Source organism: Calliopsis andreniformis, chromosome 4 (genome assembly GCF_051401765.1).
Source record: "Calliopsis andreniformis isolate RMS-2024a chromosome 4, iyCalAndr_principal, whole genome shotgun sequence".
Taxonomy (NCBI): domain Eukaryota; kingdom Metazoa; phylum Arthropoda; class Insecta; order Hymenoptera; family Andrenidae; genus Calliopsis; species Calliopsis andreniformis.
Genome location: NC_135065.1, coordinates 12,996,487 through 13,012,412, shown reverse-complemented (window position 1 = coordinate 13,012,412; position 15,926 = coordinate 12,996,487). Strand labels below are relative to the sequence as shown.

The following is a 15,926-nucleotide window of genomic DNA, read 5'->3' as shown; positions in this document are numbered from 1 at the left end:
ACCCGTTTGAGAGTATTGCTAATTCGAAAGGAGATTCTAGAGAGATTTATTTCGCTTTTTAGAGATTGAACATTGATTGATCGTCAAGTTCGCAGCAATTTTTTTAATCGAGTGATTGAGAGGATCGTATTGCGTTTGAAATTTAGGGTATAGAATTTTTTAGTTCCTAAGTATATTTCTTGGGCTGTTGTTTTCAAAAGAGACTAAACATATTCTGAAGTATATTTATTTATATTTTGAATGAACTTAAGTCAATAAAGATTCTGATAAAACAAGTATTTACATTGATATTGATAGGGTAGGGTAGTAAATTAAGGAATGCGGCTACTACTATTCAGTGATAGTAGCTACAGATAATTGTTACGCTTATCAATTGCCCTCTTCGAGTCATTAACATTCTCCACAATTGTATCAATTATACATATTCGCTGATATTTGTATGGAGTATGTCCACTAACTCCATCCTGTATGGTGGCGCCACAGTGTGCGTATTTTGAACTAAAATCTAATGACGGGTTATTCAAAAAATTAATTGTACAAAATATTTAATTAATTATATTGACTCATTTACGAATTTAAAAGGCAAAATACTATGTAATATACTATCTAGGGAGGAGCTAAATATGTTTGAACTGTAAAACATTAATAATCAAAGTACATTTTTCTTTTCAAGTTACTTTTGAAAGCTGCTGTACAGGTGTAGCTGTCAATCTCGATGGCAGCACGATTTAGGGGTTATGTTTCGTCTAAAAAATTAACGAATTTTCATTAATTTTTTATTTATTTGGGAAAATGACGTCTGTGGACGAGAAACCAGAAGGTCTGATACTTAACGAGCTATCGAAATACATCAAATTGGAATCTAAAAGTGGAATATCGTCATGTTTGGTACGGCTCAAGAACGAACCCAAATGCTATAAGCAATTTGCTAAAGATGGAGGTCTAGGCATCTTAGTCAATTTACTACGTTATCATAATTTAAAAATATTGAACATGACACTAAGCATTCTGGCAAACGCATGCATGTCTGCAGATGCAAGAGAAAAGGTATGAACGAAATTACCCATTTGTATATTTTTTTTTATTTGTTTAGAAAAAGTCAGAACTCCATCAATTGGTTCAGTCGAGTGGACATGAATCAGTCTCCTCAAAATAATTATTCATTGATGATCATGTAATGTTCAGTTTTAATAACTATAAATGTACTGTTTTATAGGTCAGGGGATCTAAAATAGCAAACAGAGTAGTTTCTATAATAAAACATATCAAATTAGGCAATACGTTACATTGCCGTGCATGTAGGTTGATTGGAAATTTGGCAGAATGTGACTGGCATGCGAAATCATTATGTGAAGTTGGTGCAATCCAAGCTTTAGTTGATCTTTTACAATTAGATGCAAATATGCAAACATATTTAATGGGTGTTAGGGCTATAAGGTATTGAATGATACTCATTGCCTAAAATTTTTATTACTGATGTGATTTCTCTACACATTTTTGTTCATACTTTTGTAGAAATATATGGACTACGCATGAAGGTAGCAGAGAGGAAATCTTGGAGTCTGGAGTCATATTTAGAATCACAAGTTTATTAGTAATGGCAAAAGAAAGATTAGAAAAAGACTCAAAGTACTCAGAACTAATAGAAACCTGTTTGAAAGCCACGTGTGCTTTCTTGAGCACCCTTGATCCCAGAGTTGGGGAGCAAATACGAGGGGAAAAAGATGTGCAAGGCTACAAATGCATTGTAGAATGTTGTGATATGAATAATAGATTGGCTATTAAAAGTCTCTATAATCTTTGCCAAATAGCCGAATGCCGGCCGATTTTGGGAAATTTTGGTGCTATTGAAAGTCTTGTTGTTCTTATTAAAGACCATTCAGAGTTATCAAAAGAGACATTAGCTAGTTTATGGCTATTCTGCCGAGAAGCAGTAAATCGTGCAAGGATCAGAACCGGTTCTGGTTTAGAATTAATGTTATCTTTATTAAAAAATCCTGAAAACGAAAGGTATCATCCTATGTTGTTGCATGCCCTCTCGCAATTCATTTATGACGATCCAAGCATTGCAATAATGGTGAAGAATGGCTTACTTGATGTCTTGGTTACACGATTGAAAAAAATGGTTACCGAAACTATAGTTAGCGAAGATAATTACGCCTCGAAAAAGAGGGGCAATGACTCCCCCCCTAACAAGCAAGGAGGATTGAAATACAATAAGAGTAATTTCGGACGGTATGGTAACGAAATTCTATCACAGTTGATTAAATAAATAATAGTAAACTTATGATTGTATTTTTATCTTACAGATTTAGTTTAGATTATTATCGCGATGATTGGAGTCCAGGCAGCGGTACAAGCGTTTCCTCTTCTCCTCCTAGTACGCCACCATTACCTTTTTATGATCCCATAGAAAATTATGAGTACACAGAAGATAATTATAGTCCAGTTTACAGTGATACAGAGTTGATGGAAAATGAAGATGGTAAGCTAAGCTCTACATGCTTTATGTTGAGTATCTATAATCTATTTTGTTCCTCTTTTTAGAACCTCAAGAGGAAGTGGAATCATTGAAAAGTTGTAAATCTGTAACTATAGATGCAGAGGAATTCCAAATAACAGAGAAGGGAAACAAGTCAAACAACTGCGAGTATGCGGATGCTTGGACATTGGTACTTCTCAGTCGACTGAGTCATTCTCATGACCCAATCGAAAAATTGGCGGATCCAACGACCATCGAAGCTCTATCAGCTTACATCAGACACGCTAAACACCCAAAAGCGTCTAGAATTTTAACTCGAATTTTAAGGTGAGTAAGAGGAATGTGTTCTACGAATAAAACCTGTCACAGTTAACGATATTATTTTCTACACAGAAACGGGACATACTTGATACCATTGCTGAAGCAAGGTTTCGTCTTCGAAGCTCAAACGTTGTACGGTTCAGAACAATACACGAGACAATTGTGTGCTCTGGCTCAAACTGGTGGGGCAATAGGCGAACTTACGTCCATACTACTTCGTGGAGAAGAAGCTCATAAACTAGTTATCGCAGTTTCCATACCATTCCTAATTAAGTCTCAATGCATTTTAAAGTCTCTGTTAAACAATTACGGCGGTCTTCCATTAATATTTCGCGTCCTCTCCGATCAGCAACACAGTCTTTATGAAAACGCGATTTGGTCGATCTGTCGACTAGCGAATACGCTGCAAATTCAACCCGAAATCGTAGACAAGTGTCAGATCGTAGACGCTACTTCAACCGATTTCCCAAGGGTCTACGACAATCACCCGAAACCTGCGACAGTCACATTCGAATTAGACGATGGTACGACCGTCGATGCTTGCAGACACACGCTCTGTCAAAGATCTGTCGCCTTCTCCGCGATGCTCGAGGGAAACTTCTCAGAATCGGGGAAGAAACGCGTGAAATTAAGAAACACGTCGAAGGAAGGCCTTAACACGTTACTACTGGCTGCCACTGGTGCTGCATTCGAGAATAGGACTATCGAGTCTTTGCTAGACGCTGTGTTATTAGCTGACAAGTTCCTCATGGCTGATCTATCGGATGTTCTGACGGAAAGTGCGATGTCTAAATTGAATTATAAGAATTATAGTAGAGCTTGGAAATGGGCTAGAGTCAATTCTTGCCACGAGCTTAGAACTTGTTGCGTAAAAAGCTTTCTCACAGCCACGATGAGCAAGTCTGAAAGAGTGCAAGCATTTCAAGACTTCTCTGCCAGTGGAAACTTGCACGAGTTTCTGGAGGAAGTGAAGGAAATTATAAATAGTGTCCTGTGCCAACGTTAATGGTAAACGAAATCGATACAATTGTGATATTAACAGTAATGAAATATAGGTGAATATTTGATCATATACTCCGCATTCCCGAGCTGGAGACACTTAACGAAATACTTTTATATTCTAAAATCTTTTATTCATTCTCTGTCCTTACTATATTTATTGTGAATAATATTTTAAGCTTCGGAATTGATGTATATTAATAATTATACACTTTATAGGTGTAATTTAATTCTTACTTATATATTGAAATAGTGGATATTGTATATATATACATTATATATTGTGGCAAAAGTATTTGATCTTAGTTAATCAGTTTTAAATGTGTACCGACTAAAATATATGACAGCTTCGACGAAACAGTATAAAAAGAGGTTCGAATAAATAAGCATTTTTCCTGTCGCTGAATAAATCCTACGTTCTACTTCTTGGCGTCAGTTTCAGCTTCATCGACTCCGATGGAACAGATATCAACTGCAAAATCAGCTTCACTCGATCCTTGTTTAGACACTCTATTTTGAATGACTTGACCAGCTGCAATTTTTCACGTAAGGGTCAATGAATCTCCTATAATCATTTATTCACCGTTATCTGAATGATCTTATGTACCTTTTCCAAGCCTAACAATAGTTGTGTTTCCGCCAGTTTTCGACCGATGCAGCTTCTTGCTCCTAAAGCGAACGGTAGGCTCGCGTATGGGTTCAATACACCTTCATAAGTGCCTTTTTCCGTTCTAATCCATCTTTCCGGCAGGAACTCATTTGGCTGCGAGAAGTTCGCACTGTCACGACTGCTCGAGTAAATGGACAACACCAGCAGCTCCTGTAACAGAAAACAGTCTCGCTAGTTGGTATCCTTTTCACACTTTCTTCACCATGGAATCAATTTTACTGTTGTAATGACAAATTCATTTACCCCTTTCGGCACAAAGTAATTACCGATCACACTGTCTTCCACCAAGTAACGAGAAATGAAAGGAGCGGTTGGGTACAGGCGAAGAGTCTCTTTGATTATGCCTTTCAACAGAGGGTCCCTTAGCACTTCCTTCTGGGGCAAGTCCAGAATGTGGCGAAACAGTTCTTCTTGCTTATCAGGATGATTAGAGAGTAGGAATAATATCCACTGAAAGGTGGTCGCTGTCTAATCATGTAACACAGAAATGGATTATTAAATATCATCAGAGAATTACAATCGTTCTAACACTATTTCTTGTTCACAGCTAAACGCACCGTGTCGCCAGCAGCTAAGATGAAATCGGCGACGATGGAAATTGCATACTCGTCTCGGATCCCTTCGTCCATCATCTTTTTCAGTAGACCGTCGCCACCTAGCCGAGTCATTTCCGGTACCAGCACTCGAACGATTTCGAAAACTGTGTCAGCACTCCTGACGAACTTCGTCCAAACTGGCAACCGCAGGTTCATCGCTACTTTAGCTGGCAGGATGGACAACTTAGCGGAGTAGGCAAATATCTTGTATAATGTTTGTGCCAATTTTTGAACGTCTCGAGATAATTGATGCTTACAGGAGTGCCAAGAGGAACCCATGAGCGTGGCCATCATCGCTGTCGAAGAAAAATGATCCTTTATTTTTATTCTCGATATTTGGAGTCGGACAATTATGGCTTCTAAGTTGAAAATGCATTTACCCTCGATAGACCACTGATACAATTGCACCTGTAAATCTGATACGACAGGGTTGCTTTCGACTTGTTTCTGCCATTTTTGTACAAGCTCCTCGGCTACTAATTGACATGGTTCTGCCATGAACTGCGCTGGATCCGGTACCAGCATCACTTTATTCAACATTTTGCGAAACTGAATCCATTCTTCTCCATCCCTGTTCGAACAGTTGGAGCAAGGTTTAGTAGTTTTTTAAAATTCGACTTTACGCTAGTTACTGTAATATTAGGTCATCCCATAAATGTCACTGAAGATTTTGCATCCCTCAGACAGAGAGATATAGAACACATAGAATGTGAAATAGAACACGATACTACTCACGAGATGATCTAATATAATCTCTCTTCCAACATTGAAAAAAAGCTTGAAGATTACATAAAGAGGAGACCACGCCGACATTTCCGTATCTCATTGTACAGCGTCCAAGCTTCTGGAACGAAGTGTTTCGGCGCAGGTCCCTCCAGCCGAAAAATTCTGCGAAATTCATTCGGGGAATTGACGAAAACTACAGAGGTAGGCCCAATGCTCTCTCTGTAAACTGGGCCCAGTTCCTTGTGCCTTTTGTCCACGTATTCGTGCAGTCGTTGCGGCCCGCCAAACAGCAGAAACGAAAGCAGAGTCCCGACGACAGGAAGCCTTCGCGGTTCTGGCGCTTCCTGCAAGATACTCCTAGCTGCAGCTGTCGCCGCGGTGCCATAGCTTCGATCGCAGAGTTTCTCGGGAATTTCGCCCTTCGATCGAGTCCCACTGTCCACTGGCTTGGAGATATCGGCCAGATCATCGATCCTCGGTTTCGATGCTCCTGCGTAGCTGCAACCTGGCACGTAGCTGTTCGACTGAGTAACGCTGCGGAAGCTGGACGATTTGACGGTCCTCAGAGTGGTCCTCGCGATGTTCATCTTAGGGTACCTTTGCGCTAGTGGCTCACAAAGTCACAAGTCTTCTGTCCCTGCTTTCGATACCACGAATGATTGTATTAACGCTAGTACCCACTGCCAAGGATTGTCTAAACGATGATCGTAACAAGACACGGCGTCAAATTCGAGGCTCTTTTTTCGCAGACGAATCGTTCAGAGCTTGCGAACGTGACTCTATTCGAATCTTCGTGGAAACCTTTTGTTTTTCCTCCCCTTTGACATTCTCGATATCAGTCCGATTGCTGTTTACTGGTAACGATTCTTGGTACAGTGTTTCTCACGTTTTCAGGATGAACGAAGATTCCGCTGCGTGTCTCGTGCCAAAATCCCACGCGTTAGATGATAACCATCGAGGAATAATGCTAGGGACAGAGGAACAGAGTAAGGAGGACTTCCGCTGGCGACAGGAAGTGGGAAGAGTAGTGAAGTATCGGATCGAGCACCGAAAAATAGGCGGAGAAGCCTGTGGTGTTAGAAGAGCGATCGTAGAAACGATTTACACGTGAAGAAGATCGAGTACCGTTTACTATGACGTTATCTAGAAGCCGTTTACCCCTCCGCCTGCAGGTTTCCACTTTCTTCCACGAGATTCCTTTACTCCGTTATTCACTGCGTTCTTATTTTCTTGTCGATCACAGTGGCGTCTCAATTAACATAATTGCGGGCGATTAAAGCGAATTTAACTCGTATTATATAATGTCTCGAAGGGCGTGCTATTTTTATGTCATTGTTATATCCAGTTTATGATTCATCTTTGATATTTATATTAATATTGTACTATTTTTCATGTTATCTTCTGTCATTGCAGCTCTTTTACTTAAAGTTTCACTCACTTTTGCATTAAAGTGTAGTTTTGTTTTAGTTATGTATATATTTACAAGGTGTGAGGTATTCAATGTATGTCTATTGAATAGGAATCACAGAAATGATTTGAATTGCGTCGCCCACTTTATTAAACAATTGTCAGCGAGAGCAAAGGCACTGTCGCGGAGTTCTGATCGCTGTTACCATGGCGCTATGGCATCCGACCACTACACACTGTTTAACAGTTTCGAAGATATTTAAATCTCCAGTTGAAACTCCTTACACGTGGTGGGGACCACATTCGATATTCCGGGAATAAAGAAACCCGCGTGTGGAGTTTCTTTCCATCGCGACGCTGGTGACAACTGATACTTTTTCACGGAGATACCATATCTGATTTTCACATTGTAGCACAGTGTTCGTGCATAGTGCATTGTTCAAAGTGCATCAAAAATCCTGAGTATCAAACTATGTGTACTTGAAGCTGTTGTCTGTTGCCTAATTTTTCATTTTTTCAGGGCAGATGGTTTTCGAGATACCAGTCGAGTAAACAACCCGATGACCTGTCCACTTTTTAAGCATTGAATTATTCAAAAAATCGTCTGAGTTTTTGTAAGTCCATGGTAAACATCTCGCAGTATCTTTGTCTCTGTTTTATCATTTGTAAGAGACTTTCTCAAGACGTAACTAGAATCACACTTTGCATAGATAGAGACGAACGATATTCTACTTGCAAAGTTGAACGGAGTCAGAAGACTTTGAGCAGCGCGATAGCGTTTATAAATAATGCAGCCGATACTGTGGTCGAATAATACATACATATCTGCTTTTGAATATCGTTGTAGGAGACTTATCCTGAGATCAAAGGAAAAAGCAGTCAAAAACATGAACACTAATTTCTATCTTTTATATATACTACTGAAAAAAATTTTGCTGAAAAATTGGTCAACTTTGACTGGCTATAACTTTGCGAAAAGTTATCGTAGGATTATGGTTCTTTTTTCAAATTAAAGCCTGAAATCTTTACTTTCAGATACTGTGACTTGATTTTATGTTTAATGCATTCCTATCACTGTAACCTCTTAAATTTGAGGGCATGTTTGTCATATCGAAAATTGCCAAATTTGACGAGATGCACTGACTTGCCAAAATTTTTTTCGTAGATGCCATTTACAGGAGCATTTAGCTTGTACCTTCCTCTGTAACATAAAAAAAAGATGAAGTCCCTGCGATTTTTTTTCGCAAAGTTACAGCAGTTTAAAGAAGACCCTGCATTTTTTGGGTATACGGGATAGTGCTAGACATGACAAAAGTGGAAGGGTTTCTTTAAAGTCCTGTAACTTTGCGAAAAAAAATCACAGCAACTTCATCTTTTTTTTAAATTAAAGGGGAAGGTCCAAGCTTTATGCTACTGTGAACGGCATCTCTGAAAAAAATTTTTGCAAGTCTGTGTATCTCGTCAAATTTCGCCATTTTTCAATATGGCAAACTACAAAGTTTGACGGAATGCACAGATTAGGCAAAATTTTTTTAGTAGATGCGGTTTCCTGTGTCATATAGCTCGAACTTTCCCCTTTAATATAAAAAAAAGATGAAGTCGCTGCGATTTTTTTTCGCAAAGTTACAGGACTTTAACGAAACCCTTGCACTTTTGTCATATATTGGCACTAGCCGATGGGATGTAAAAATGCAAGGTCTACTTTAAAATGCTGTAATTTTGCGAAAAAAAATCGTATCGACTTGATCTTTTTTTTAAACTAAAGGTAAAGGTTCAATCTATATGCTTCTATAAACGCAATTCTAAAAAAAAATTTTACCGAGTACCCACATTTTGCTAAACATTGCAGTTTGTCATATCGAAAACACCCAACTTTGATGAGATGCACAGACTTGACAAAATTTTTTTCATAGATGCTGTTTACAGGAGCATTTAGCTTGAACCTTCCCCTTTAATTTAAAAAAAATATCAAGACGATGCGATTTTTTTTCGCAAAGTTACAGCACTTTAAAGAAACCCTTGCAGTTTTGTCATATATTGGCACTAGCCGATGGGATGTAAAAATGCAAGGTTTACTTTAAAATGTTGTAACTTTGCGAAAAAAAATCGCATCGACTTCATCTTTTTTTTAAATTAAAGGGAAAAGTTCGAGCTATATGATACAGGAAACCGCATCTACTAAAAAAATTTTGCCTAGTCTATGCATTCCGTCAAACTTTGTAGTTTGTCATATTGAAAATTGCCAACTTTGACGAGTGATACAGACTTGTCCAAATTTTTTTCGCGAATGGCGTTTTCAGGAGCATATAGGTTGATCCTTTTTCTTCAATTTAAAAAAAAGATGAAGTCGATGCGATTTTTTTTCGCAAAGTTACAGCATTTTAAAGTAAACCTTGCATTTTTGTCATGGTTAGCACTATCCCGTGTACCCAAAAAATGCAGGGTCTTCTTTAAACTACTGTAACTTTGCGAAAAAAAATCGCAGCGATCTAATTTTTTTGTTAAATTAACGGGGAAGGTTCGAACTTTATGCTGCCGGAAACAGCATCCCCGAAAAAAATTTTGCCAAGTCCGTGCATTTCGTCAAACTTTGGAATTTTCGATGTGATAAACATGCTCTAAGATTTAAAGGGTTATTACACGGTATGATTTTTTTTTCGACTTCTGAGAATTTATATCTGTATTTTGTTCGATAATCAAGCTTCCCACATTATTTGCTAAACTGATACAGAGAACGTTCCAGGTGATGCTAATTGTGCAGCTGAGAGGTCATGGGATCATTCAAGGAATCGCAAAGTGAATCGCGACGTTCGAATATAAAGCGACTTGTTTACCAGGGAATGCAAAGCACATTCATCTTGGCAGATCGGTGAAGAGTCGTCTGGTCAATGACCGTGGAAAAATTCGCATGTTCGACGAGATACGACAGAAGGCGGGTTTAAATTGCCCACTGTTGTATTGTGCTCCTCGGAAGCGACAGAAAGATTCCGCGATAGAGTTTGTACGTGCTTCAGTAACGCAATCTACTGACGCGTGAATGTGAATGAACGAAAATGCGAAAATTGATGCGAGTCTCCTCCCGAAGGAATGGGAAATTTCGAAAATACAGGAATTCTCAATTGTAAGAAACAAAGCATTTGAAAAAGATAACATTCATATATCTATCATGCTGGAATTAACTTTTGCAGTGTTTATTTTTTAGATAGATGTTAAGGTCGTTGAGATTAGATAACAGCACTCGGTCAAATTCGTCTTTATTTCTTTTATGCTGAACGCAGGTGTGCGATCTTTTTCAAGCATCGAATTTCATTGGTATTTCTACATTCTAGTACTTCTATACTTGACACTGTGAAAGTGCAGAGTGTGACTTCTATTTACAAAGGAATTTCTTATTTCTTCATTTCACGTTCCCCAAGCAGAAATTAAGATAAAGAGGAAGGTGGATTTCCTAACTCGATGTTGTCATCCCAAGCGATTTCATTTTCAGTCAAATGCTTTCCTCACGGAAGAGATTAAAGAATTACAGAAAGAATGATTATAAATTCATAGCGAAGTAGTGTACAAAATAATTGATAGGATTACATAAGTCGACTGTCGCATAAGCCATCGTTTTATCGAGAAATGGGCACATTTCATTGCGCTTGGCAACATCTAATTTATTTTTGATAATCCAACGATGAATTATATATTTGGAATTACGAAATAATTGCTGAGGTTGCATCGTGCGACGAATCGATTTGAATGACAAAATGGAATACAGAATTTTATCGTCGTTATGCATTCACTATTGAAATTCATTTTGTATTCTATGCACCGACGATAATTAGCATTTGCCAGAGGTGTTTCGTCTTCTTGGGGATTGAATTTACTGAGCGATTCAGGCGCAGGGAAGTTAAAGGAAAGAAGAAAGTGATTTCGAGTGAGAGGTAAGACGCGTGGCGAATTAATATTAAAGTGTTTCGTTGCTCGAATTCGAACGTAGCATCGAAGTCTTGCGCAATAATAGAATTTGTTTTTGATTCGAATAGAATTTGTTTCTCCTATAGATATTCGAGTCACTTTGTTATCATACGTCGGCCCTGAAGATCACGATAACTGAGAGACAGCTTTTAGAGCACTCTGTCGCTGGATGCGAACGATCAGTCGCGAGTCGCGAAGAACACGACGGTGCACTTGAATTTCCCACGAACGTCTGTCTATCGGTCTCTTTCCTCGTCACGATGGACACCGACATCGAGTCCTGTTTGAAAGACTGGGAAGATCTAGCACAAGACTACAAGGAACTGGAAGTAAGATTCTTTTACATTCATCTTTGGTATTATTATTTTCGGTAGTTGTCGGGCCATTGGTCGAGGTTAAGTGCGCCTTTTATTTATCCACATGCAAGACCGGTGTTTGGAAAGTTTTACGTATAATACTGCGTTAGTTCTTTGTGTAAACCTCCCACGCACCAGTCTTGTTAGCGAATCTGATTTATCTTTATTTTTCACCGCTGGTGTTAAATACAGCAGTTCTGAATGTGGAGGTAACAATGAGGTAGTAAATGTACAGTTACTTCAAGACAATTTACTTAAAGAAGCTTTTTTATTGAATTTCCCTTTGCTCTACTGTTCCTAGGAAATTACAGTAATGTGTTACTGTTCACAGGCATTGAATAGAGAGTACCTTGCGAAATTGGAAGAAGTGACTGAACTTCAAGCGAAATGCTTGAAAGGCATTTCTCATCAGAAGTACAGGATGGGTGTAATATCAAAGTCCCTGAAGCAGTAAGCACTTCTGATAAATTTAATCGACATAACATCCAATTACTTTATTTAGATATTTAAGCCTGTGGAATGACTTTTAGATTGCATGCAAGCGATGCAAGACAAAGCTTGGACAAAGAAATGACAAGGAGGAAAGAGCAACTACACGAAATGGAGCAGATTTTGCCAAAGCCAAATGGAACATATCTTCAAATTATTCTAGGCAGTGTCAATGTTTCCATATTAAACAAAAATGATAAGTAAGTATAAGCGTAGTGAGGAAAGTTTGCAGTACAGACTTATGACAATATTATTTTGCTACTTTTAGGTTTAAGTACAAGGATGAGTATGAGAAGTTTAAGTTAATCCTCTCTGTGATTGGTTTCATTTTATCTGTATTAAACTTAGTTACTAACATCAGGTGAGATCTTAAATCCTTTCATTGGTTAATATTGTGTACATTATTCAAAGAGCAAGAGTTTTATAATCATATCTGTTGCAGAACTTTGGAACTTAGTTTTATGTTCCTTTTAGTCTGGTATTACTGTACGTTAACAATAAGAGAGAGCATATTGAAGATAAATGGCTCACGAATTAAAGGGTGGTGGAGATTTCACCACTTTCTCTCCACAGTAGTATCTGGTGTTTTATTAGTGTGGCCTAATACTGGTCCCTGGTATGCATTTAGACATCAATTTATGTGGTTCAATGTGTATATTAGTAAGTCACTCTTTCCATAGTATCTCTTAGATAATTCGTAACCTTTATAGCACGAACTATGATACTCACATTTGAATTTACAGGTGTAGTTCAATACCTACAATTCTGTTATCAACGCGGTGTTCTATACCGCTTGAAAGCATTAGGTGAAAGGCATAATATGGACATCACTATAGAAGGTTTCCATTCGTGGATGTGGCGTGGACTGTCGTTTCTGTTGCCATTTCTTTTCGTCGGATACTTGTTCGAATTGTACAATGCGTACGTATTGTACACGTTAACGTTTCATCCGGAAGCTACGTGGCACGTTCCAGTCCTTAGCGCCATGTTTCTAGTACTCTTCTTAGGTAATACAACGACGACTATTATGGTGATTCCCCAGAAACTAAGGGAACGTGTAAGGGATCATCTTCCTGGATTATTCGGAGAAGTAAACGGAGCTAAAGACATCAAAGCTCAGAAATCTGAATAAAAGAGAACTATAGAGCGCTAATATATTGTTTGGTAAGGCGCAAATGAAAATAATCAACAATGTACAATGGTAAACAATTGATAAATGTGTGAAAAAGTGTGCAAAAAAAATCGAAGGCAACCTAAGGAAACAAGTAGTAATTTAGATATAGTTCTGGATGGAAAAATGCACAGCAAACTAAACAAAGTAGATGAAATATCATGCCGACGTCTTTCTACGCGTATCATCAAGCACAAGCATAATTAAAATGTATGAGCTGCTCATATGGCATAGAAAATTGTTTGAAAGTATTTCTTTTATCGCGTAACCGCCTAATATTCAACTTTATTTTACAATTCTATTAGTTTATATACAATCTTAACTTAAGAGTATGTGAGGATTTAGAGTACATGAGATTCCAACTTCACACAAAGAACGATATGTTAACCATTGCAGCATTTTGATGAGTTTTAAAAGTTTTAGAAGATTCCTTCATACACCAGTCAGACCAACGATTTTATAATATATTTTTTTACTTATATTCATACAAATTTCTATAGGATTTAAACAAAATTTTTCGTTATCTCAATAGTTAATTGATGCCGTATGCAGTTTCCTGATTCCAATATTGCTTTCAGTCTGCATATATGTATATTGTACATACTGTCACGTTAATTTAATTAGAATTACACGTATTCATGCGCACATCTGTATGTTCAGCATTCACTTTGCTGACACTGTAGTAAGTCATTTATGAACTGTTATGCATGACACTCCAGAAATGTATGTAATATAAATATTTGTTTTTAATGTATTTATTAAATTATATGTGTAAATAAAGGTGGTAATGTTCACCTGAATCAAAGGAAATAAATTTCCAATAGTTGTGCACGTATATTTATGCCCATTTAATAGGTTTTCTAATCTGTAAGCATCAATTAGCAAGCAGAGTATAAAAAGATTAAGTGAAAGCATTCGAAACATTTTAAAATAAATTGACAGTTGTTTCATCTTGCTATTTCAAGAAAAGAATTTCATAATACTTGAATTACATTAGTCATTAGTGTAGATAATGAATGTCTAAGCAAAAATGCATCGCAACTGTGTCCATATTTCTCCTACGACATTGTTACATTACTGGAGAAACGTCAGTCGTCACGTGCAGCGTCATACACTCCATACATATTCTCCACTATCGACGTTCGATAAGTACGCTGTAAAGGAAACGGAGCCGCTCTGTTTTGCAAAGCAAAATGCCTGTGAAAATATCTTGGCCAGTAGTAGTAGCTGTTGTTCATCCAAATATCGGGGGCTGGGCTGGAGGGTATATCACTAGAAAGAATATCAAGCCCTGGTATGAGGTAATTAAGCATAATTAACTGTTTGAATCCAGTGGCGTAACGTGAGTTCGATAAGTGTAGAGCAATTTTCAGTTTAGAAACATCGTATTATTCATGAATTAATGTACAAGGAATTTTCAAATATTGGAATTTTTATTTAAAGATTTTATAGTAGTAGTATGTTTGCAGTGTACATTTTTGAGTCACACTATGTTGTACAGTGACCTTCAGTCACTTGAATTGTTTGTCAATTTTGGGACAACTTATTGACAATGTCAACTTGACACGTCATGGTATTTCAATTTTATTGGACTACTCACCAATTGATAAATAAACTTAATCCTTTATACATCGTTTACTTAAAGATATGGAATCTTAGAAAAAATGTTAAAATATAGGAAAACTTAACATTACTGATATAATATATGTTAATAAGATAACTATCCTTATGTCTCTTATATTAAATTTCTAACTAATAAAGTATGCTCCACCATAAATGTGATAAAAATAACTAATAGTTTTTTATGTTTAATAGACATTGAAAAGACCTGCTTGGACACCACCAAACTGGGTGTTTGCTCCAGTATGGACAACTCTATATTGCACAATAGGATATTCTTCGTATTTAGTGTGGAGAGATGGTGGTGGTTTTAGGGAGGCAGCAGTACCACTTTCTATTTATGGAGCTAATTTACTACTAAACTGGTCTTGGACACCACTATTCTTTGGATTACACAACCTGAAATGGGTACTTTCATAGAAACAAAAGTCACTTAATCCTACCTTAATTATTCTAATTCTAATTACTTACTTTCATTGTGCTTTTAGGCTTTGTACGAAATCGCAGTATTATGGGGAAGCACCGTGGCAATGGGTATCGCGTTTTACAATGTAAATCCGATCGCTGGCTGCATGGTGGTTCCATACCTAGCATGGAATTCTCTTGCTACTGCATTGAATTATGTGATTTATAGAGATAACAAGCCAGCAGTTGAGGCTATTACAGAGGAAAAGAAACAATGAATCCTCTTGTAACTAAAGCTTGATGTAGAACGTTAATGAAACAATACTTAATTGTTTTACTTTTTTACAATCACTGTATCGTTATTATTTAATAAGAAACGTGCCTTGCATTGAACGCACAATGCTGTTAGTATACACCTTTTTATTGTTTGATATGAAATAAAGGTTAGTTAATCAACCATACGTACATTACAGTATGTATATATATATATATTTATATATATATCATATATTTTATAATATATATATTATAAATGCCATATAATATATATATTATACATATAATCATTATTTAATATTCGCGTCATTAATAAAATCATATAAAGAAACCTGTAAAGAATCACTTTCGTACTCTTTCATGGGGTAATCTACCCTATTCTGTTTAGATCTAACAAAACTTTGCTCTATATTACTTAGTATACCTTAGTTTAGTTTTATTTCTACAG

The 15,926-nt window shown here is 37.2% G+C and overlaps 4 protein-coding genes across 4 annotated transcripts; 3 read left to right on the top strand and 1 right to left on the bottom strand.

Moving 5' to 3' along the window:
* The first annotated feature begins 721 nt into the window (after positions 1 to 721).
* Positions 722 to 4,157, top strand: Rnb (BTB/POZ domain-containing protein Rnb). Its single transcript, XM_076376493.1, has 6 exons — positions 722 to 1,047; positions 1,217 to 1,437; positions 1,516 to 2,235; positions 2,310 to 2,485; positions 2,548 to 2,809; positions 2,876 to 4,157. The coding sequence occupies exons 1-6, from the start codon at positions 793 to 795 to the stop codon at positions 3,807 to 3,809; spliced, it is 2,568 nt and encodes an 855-aa protein (XP_076232608.1). The 5' UTR covers positions 722 to 792; the 3' UTR covers positions 3,810 to 4,157.
* A 20-nt stretch (positions 4,158 to 4,177) lies between these two features.
* Sad (Cytochrome P450 family protein sad) lies at positions 4,178 to 6,381 on the bottom strand. Its single transcript, XM_076376500.1, has 6 exons — positions 5,858 to 6,381; positions 5,449 to 5,639; positions 5,030 to 5,364; positions 4,716 to 4,940; positions 4,410 to 4,622; positions 4,178 to 4,334 (listed from the first exon to the last, which is right to left on the bottom strand). The coding sequence occupies exons 1-6, from the start codon at positions 6,379 to 6,381 to the stop codon at positions 4,215 to 4,217; spliced, it is 1,608 nt and encodes a 535-aa protein (XP_076232615.1). The 3' UTR covers positions 4,178 to 4,214.
* Positions 6,382 to 11,120: 4,739 nt separating this feature from the next.
* Positions 11,121 to 14,012, top strand: LOC143178067 (transmembrane protein 120 homolog). Its single transcript, XM_076376501.1, has 7 exons — positions 11,121 to 11,127; positions 11,315 to 11,490; positions 11,849 to 11,967; positions 12,048 to 12,206; positions 12,275 to 12,367; positions 12,449 to 12,666; positions 12,750 to 14,012. The coding sequence occupies exons 2-7, from the start codon at positions 11,422 to 11,424 to the stop codon at positions 13,136 to 13,138; spliced, it is 1,047 nt and encodes a 348-aa protein (XP_076232616.1). The 5' UTR covers positions 11,121 to 11,127; positions 11,315 to 11,421; the 3' UTR covers positions 13,139 to 14,012.
* A 227-nt stretch (positions 14,013 to 14,239) lies between these two features.
* Tspo (Translocator protein) lies at positions 14,240 to 15,663 on the top strand. The gene is made up of 3 exons (XM_076376503.1): positions 14,240 to 14,478; positions 14,993 to 15,205; positions 15,286 to 15,663. The coding sequence occupies exons 1-3, from the start codon at positions 14,371 to 14,373 to the stop codon at positions 15,478 to 15,480; spliced, it is 516 nt and encodes a 171-aa protein (XP_076232618.1). The 5' UTR covers positions 14,240 to 14,370; the 3' UTR covers positions 15,481 to 15,663.
* The last annotated feature ends 263 nt before the right edge of the window (positions 15,664 to 15,926 follow it).

Bases quoted from the DNA above. Each gene is read 5' to 3' on its own strand.
- LOC143178067 (XM_076376501.1), top strand. From the start codon at position 11,422: ATGGACACCGACATCGAGTCCTGTTTGAAAGACTGGGAAGATCTAGCA. The intron at 11,491-11,848 runs GTAAGATTCTTT...TACTGTTCACAG, and splicing joins AAGACTACAAGGAACTGGAA to GCATTGAATAGAGAGTACCT. The intron at 12,207-12,274 runs GTAAGTATAAGC...TGCTACTTTTAG, and splicing joins ATATTAAACAAAAATGATAA to GTTTAAGTACAAGGATGAGT.
- Sad (XM_076376500.1), bottom strand. From the start codon at position 6,381: ATGAACATCGCGAGGACCACTCTGAGGACCGTCAAATCGTCCAGCTTC. The intron at 5,365-5,448 runs GTAAATGCATTT...TTTCTTCGACAG, and splicing joins GTATCAGTGGTCTATCGAGG to CGATGATGGCCACGCTCATG. The intron at 4,623-4,715 runs GTAAATGAATTT...TTTCTGTTACAG, and splicing joins ATTACTTTGTGCCGAAAGGG to GAGCTGCTGGTGTTGTCCAT.
- Tspo (XM_076376503.1), top strand. From the start codon at position 14,371: ATGCCTGTGAAAATATCTTGGCCAGTAGTAGTAGCTGTTGTTCATCCA. The intron at 14,479-14,992 runs GTAATTAAGCAT...TATGTTTAATAG, and splicing joins ATATCAAGCCCTGGTATGAG to ACATTGAAAAGACCTGCTTG. The intron at 15,206-15,285 runs GTACTTTCATAG...TTGTGCTTTTAG, and splicing joins GATTACACAACCTGAAATGG to GCTTTGTACGAAATCGCAGT.
- Rnb (XM_076376493.1), top strand. From the start codon at position 793: ATGACGTCTGTGGACGAGAAACCAGAAGGTCTGATACTTAACGAGCTA. The intron at 1,438-1,515 runs GTATTGAATGAT...ATACTTTTGTAG, and splicing joins ATGGGTGTTAGGGCTATAAG to AAATATATGGACTACGCATG. The intron at 2,486-2,547 runs GTAAGCTAAGCT...TCCTCTTTTTAG, and splicing joins GTTGATGGAAAATGAAGATG to AACCTCAAGAGGAAGTGGAA.